The sequence below is a fragment of the Martes martes genome (genome assembly GCF_963455335.1).
Source record: "Martes martes genome assembly, chromosome: 4".
Classification (NCBI taxonomy): Eukaryota; Metazoa; Chordata; class Mammalia; order Carnivora; family Mustelidae; genus Martes; species Martes martes.
The window spans coordinates 1,659,507-1,665,059 of record NC_137891.1 but is presented as its reverse complement, the minus strand read 5'-3'; the positions used below and the strand labels follow the sequence as shown (position 1 = coordinate 1,665,059).

Here is a 5,553-nt window from a genome sequence, read left to right as displayed (position 1 = left end):
CGAGGCTCGCCGCTGCCAGAGGCTGGCCGGCTGCCCTGGGCGGCGGCAAGAGTGCCAGCCGCCGGCTGCGCGGCAACTGCCAGGGGGAGGCGGCGCTGGTGCTGTCTCAGCTTCTGCCCTGGGGCTGCCCCTTGGGCTTGGCGCTCACTGGCCTGGGCCATCTGCATACTTGATTTCTGAGTGCCCAGGGGGCTCGGGGGGTGGGGGTGAGCAGAAGAACGAGGCTGGGAGATCCTGTGGTGGCCAGAGAGTGTGTAGGGAGTCGGGTGGGGGCATCGGAGCTTAGGAAAGATAGACAGAAGGCGGGTGACGGGGCGGGGGCCCTTTGCTGCTTGGGGGTGCTGCCCACAGCTGGACGACACGTGTCTGTGGGAGTCAGGCTGGCAGGCTGAGGTCGGGTGCCCAGCCGGGTGACGAAGAGGGGCTCCCCCGTGCAGGGGTCAGCCCAGCTCAACAGTCCTGGCTGGCGAAGGCCACAGGTGGGGTGCGGTGGGCAGGCCGGGGCCTGGGCCGGCCTCTACTCGGGCTGGGTCCGGTCACTGGCCACAGACTCGCTGGTGAGGGCCGGCGTGAGGGCGTCGGGCTCGTCCTCGGCGGGGACGGGGGTGCCGGCGGGCTCGGCCGCCTGCTCCAGGCCATCCTGCACCTCCCGGCCTCGCTGGATCAGCTGCTCTAGGGTCTTGGGCAGCGGGTGGCGCAGGAAGCGCTTGAGCTTGGGCTGCAGGGTGCCCACCACGTACTGGATGATCTCCTCCTCCTCCGCGTCCACGTACAGCGTCTGGTACAGGTCCCGCTTGCGCCACAGGAACTGGTCCAGCGGCTCCCCCTGCTTCTGCGGTAGGTCCAGCTCCCGCTGGATGGCCTCCCGGGACAGCGTGCCCTCGCTGTACTGCAGGAACTCTTTCTTGAACTCCACCCAGTTCTTCACCGAGCCCTGCTTGAACTCCCACCACTTCTTGGCCGGCCCGTTCATGTGGTTCTGGATCTGCGACAGCCAGTACTCCTCCGAGCCACCCACCTGGCGCAGGTACTCCTCCAGGTGGCTGAGGAACTCCCTCGGGTCCTCGAAGATCTGTGTGTCCACACCGGGGCTCGGCTGCCCGTCCTCACTGGTCCCCCAGGGCGGGTACTGCTGGGCCTCCCCCGGCTCCTGTCCCGGCAGCTCCCCGGCAGCCGGCGGAGGGGTGATGGCGTAGGGGCTGACCGTGTAGTCGTAGCCGTCCGCCTCCTGGCAGTAGCCCTCTGGACCCCCAACGCCCACGGAGACGGTGTGGCGCGCCGGCTCGTTGCCCACCGGGTACTTGCCGCCCATGGACTCCAGGCGGTCGGCCCACTTCTCCAGCCGGTAGAAGACCTCCCGCCACACGTGCATCTCCCGCTTGACCCAGCGCTCCAGGTTGGCGATGGTCTCCTGGCAGCGACACAGGCAGGCCTTGATGGACTTCCTCCAGCGCTGCGAGTCGCCGGTGGGCACGTAGCCGTCCAGGTTGCTCTCCAGCTTCCCCACCGACCGGTGCAGCCCCTTCAGCTCCCGCTCCACCTGCCTGGACACCTCGGTCAGCAGGTGTCGGTGGGTCCTCCGCACGTGCTCCAGCATCTCGGCCCGGCACTTACCGATCTGCAGGATCACGTTGGGCTTGGCCGCCGGCCCGCCCCGCGGCCCGGGGTAGGCGTGGAGGCCGCCGCTCGTCCTGTGGTCCAGCTCCATCGGTGCGCAGGTGGCCGCGGCGGTCGGACCGGCGCGAGGCGGCGGACTGCGGTGTCCTGCCGGGCCGGCGCTGCGGTGCCGCCGAGACGGTCCCTTCGGTCCCGGCGCTGCGGCGGCGGCGGCGGAGCGCGGGAGAGCGCGGGGAGGCGGCGAGGAGCGGGGAGCCGCGGCGCCGAGCTCTGCGCCCTGCCGCCGCCGCCGGCCCTTTATGCGGCCGCACGGCCGTGGGCGGCCCCTCGCCGAGCCCCCGCTCCCATTGGTCCCCGCCGGGCTCCCCGCCCCGCGCGCCCCGCCCCCCGCGCCCGCCCGCGCGCCCGGCGCCCCGGGAGGACCCGCCCCCCGCACGCGCCAGCGGCCCGGGTGACTAATCCGCCTGCGGGCTCCGGACGCCCCCTCCCCGGCTCATTCAGCCTGCGGGGCGAGGGACGGTGCCGGGCCCCAGCGACACCCCCCTGCCCGCGACCGGCGGAGGTGGGGGGCGCAGGTGTGAGTCCGCGGGGGCCTGGAGCGGGTAGTGAGCTGCCCCCACCCACCCAAAGGTTAGGAGGAAGCCCCCCCCTCCCCCTGGGTCTCGGGGCGGGCCCCCTCCTCTCCAGTCGCCGTCCTCTCTAGGGGGCGGGGTGGTCCTCGACTCCGCTCTCCCGGGGCCTCAGTGCCCGTGCCCAGTCCGGCGTGGCCGGAAGTCCCGCCACGGATGAGCCCTGGCGACCCCCGCCGCCCTCCCCCGACAGCCACCCAGACTCTCCTTCCCTGGAGCTAAAGGCCGCGAGGAGCTTTCCTGTGGTGGACAAGGGCAAGCACGCCCCAGAGTCCGGTGTGGGTTCCCAGGTGTGGCCTCTAGCTCCTGCCCACCCCTGCCCTGGGGGCTCTCAGGTCTGGACGCCCGTCCTGTCCTCCCTCCTGTATGTGAGGGCCACGAGCACTCAGGCCTTGGCTCGGCCCCGCTGGGCCCCTGGCAGTGGTGTGGATGTGACACCAGGGTGGCAATGGCTGGACAGGACTGCCTGCGGCCCCCACCCCCACAGCTTCCGTGGGGCCCAGGACTTCTCCATGTAGTGCCCCCAGAGAAATCTGGAACCTGCTCCCTGCGGGCTCGGGTGTCGGGGTGGGGGAACGGATGTGGAGGAGATGAAGGGGTCCTGGTACCTGAACCTTCCAGGCCACAGAGGGACCCTGGTCAGAAGCTCTAAGACTTCTGAGAGGATGGAAGGGGGCTGGGGGGAGGAAGGGGAGGAGGAGGGGGGAGGAGGGGGAAGGAAGGAGGAGAAGGAGGAGGCGGTGGCGGGCGGAAGGGGTGCTGGCAGCCTTATGCAGTCAGGAGAGGCAGAGAAAAGCAGAGCACCATATAAGGAATGGGGCTCCGGAAGCCGAGATTCCCTCGGGAGGGAGGCCCCTTCTGCCTCCCTGGCAACAGTGGTGGGGGAGGGACATCCTTTCTGGGTTACCCCAGGATGGAGGGTGATGGGTCCCAGGTCCTCCGATTTTATGCGGGCACAGGTAACACACGATTTTATGCGGGCACAGGTAACACACGTTGCCCAGAGCCGGGGGCTCACCAGTGAGTCAAATCCCCCAGCCCCTGCTGCCACTTTCCCACTCCCCCTCTCAGACACACACTGCACACTCCTCTCATACCCCCCACCCATGCCCTAGACACACTCATACCCCCCACCCATCCTCCAGACACTCATACCCCCCCCCACCCATCCCCTCGACACACTCATACCCCCCACCCACCCATCCCCTAGACACACTCATACCCCCGCACCCAGCCATCCTCCAGACACACTCATACCCCCCCACCGGTCCCCCGATCCGTGTCCAGCCCCCCTCTGTCTGACTCACACACTCTGGGATCCCCACTTGCTGCCCCTCCACCAGGCCCCTTCTCCCTGCTCTCCTGGAAACCCTCCTCCCTACCCCAGAGCCAATCTGTCTCTTTCCCCCTCTAAGCTTCCACCCCTAGCTGGGGGGAAATGTCTTTCTGGCAAAAACTTGCCCAAAATCGCTCTCCTGGCATTTCTAATTAAAGGCAAGTGGGTGGGCTGAAAGGGAGGGTGGAGGGGCAGCGTGGAGGAGGGAGGGGGAGCCAGGCAGAGAAGCTGCGAGAACAGGAATCCCAGATCTGCCCAGCCCTGGCTGCGTTCCTGGGAACCTGGCTGCACCCCGGCGTGCGGTGCCTGTGCGGCTGGCGCGGTCTGTAGCCAGGCCCACAGTGTGGCTGGCTGGTCACCTTGGGGCCTGCAGGGAGCCCTGAGTGTGTGTCCACGTCTGGGGTGAGCTCGGGCTTGTGTCTCAGGGCCAGCGTCAGGGAAGACACCGTATAAGCCAGCTGGGCAGTTACGGCCCTCAAGTGCAAGTGTGTGGTAGGCATGTGCAGGTGTGTGCATGTGTGTGCAGGCGTGTAAAGGCGTGTGAAGGCGGTGGGAGTGCCAGAGAGCCTGCACCCGAATGACCCGCAGCTTACAAAGACCGCGTGACCCCTGAAGATGACACTCAGGCCCAAGTCCCCTGAGCAGCTGGGCAGCCCCTGACCGGGGCAACCTCCAGCCCCCGCTCCACTGGACCCAGGCCGGCAACGGCTAGGGCTTCCTGGAGTGGGGTGCCCGGCTGGGACCTAGAGGGCCGGAGGGGTTGAGCAGACCCAGGAAAGCAGCGCAGCGCGAGAGGTGCCGGGGGCGGGCGAGACTCCCCTTTGGGGGGGGGACCCGGGGTGGGGAGAGGACCTCAGACTCCGACCCCTCGGCGCCCCCTCTCTGGGAGCTGGAGCAGCCTGCCACGGGCCTGAGGAAGCAGGGGCCAGCGGAAGGGGGATGCTGGTGGGTCACGCGGAGAGCCGGCCGGACCTGGGGGGAGGCTGCGCAGTGCTGGCCGTCACAGGTGACGGGAGTCAGCCTCTGCTCGGAACACTTCATCGCTGCCCAATTATCACCCCGGAAACCCTCAGCAACCCCCGCACTGGGCCTCAGGCTCTGTTCTGCTGCCTCAGAGAAGAGGTCAGGCTGGCTCCCCACCGCCCGGGATGAGGGGGCGTCTATCCCACCCTGCTCCGCCGCCCCCTTTCTCTGCAGGCAGGGGTGAAGGTGCAGAGCGTGAGCCTCCCGCCCCCGGCCCCACCCAGAGCAGGGTAGTTCAGGGCTGCAGTGGGGGAGAGGGAGAGGGAGGGGGAGCTGTGCAGGGGTGGGGAGCCGCGGAGCAGAGCTGGTCAGGTGCTCCTTGGATGGCCTTAGAAGGAGGGGGCTGTGTTGGCAGGGAAGGCAGGCCAGAGCGACCGCAGGGGAGGTCGGCCCATCGCTAGGCTCCAGGCAGCAACACCCCCCCCCCCACCGCCACCACTGTTCAGGCCCCTTTGGGGTTCCAATCTTCTGGCGCGAGGGTTCTGGGCTCCCAGACCCCAGGTGTTGGTCTTTGGGGCTCCTCCTCCCTCCCTCCCAGATGCACAGCCTCAGGGAGTCACAGCCCCCACCGCACCCCAGACAGGGCCCCAGCCTTCTCCTCCAGAGGACCAGCCTCCTGCTGGCACTGGCGGCTCCGTGGCCCAGTCCTTTGGTCCTTTCCTGCCTGGCTCCCACCTGCCTCTGGGGCCCCTGACAGCAGGCCCCCGTCCCACCGCCTGGCTCCCTGGGTGAGGGGCCTGGGGGTACTGCTCACCCAGGCCTGGGGACTCATAGCCCTGGGACTTTCCGGGTGCCCCTGCCTACCCGGGGCCTCCCCCACAGCTAGTCGCCAGGAAATCTCCAGGCAGTCCACAGTGAGCAGCCCTTAGAGCCCAGGGTATGAGCACCAACTCCGCGGAGGCAAGGAGGTAGGCAGGGGCGGGCAGAGCTCCCTCCAGCTGCGGTCCT

The 5,553-nt window shown here is 68.8% G+C and overlaps 1 protein-coding gene across 1 annotated transcript; it reads right to left on the bottom strand.

The window, feature by feature from the left end:
* Positions 1 to 517: 517 nt before the first annotated feature.
* On the bottom strand, positions 518 to 1,723 carry ARC (activity regulated cytoskeleton associated protein; the record flags this gene model as incomplete). The annotated part of the gene is made up of 1 exon (XM_080802188.1): positions 518 to 1,723. The coding sequence occupies exon 1, from the start codon at positions 1,706 to 1,708 to the stop codon at positions 518 to 520; it is 1,191 nt and encodes a 396-aa protein (XP_080658314.1). The 5' UTR covers positions 1,709 to 1,723.
* Between the last annotated feature and the right edge of the window lie 3,830 nt (positions 1,724 to 5,553).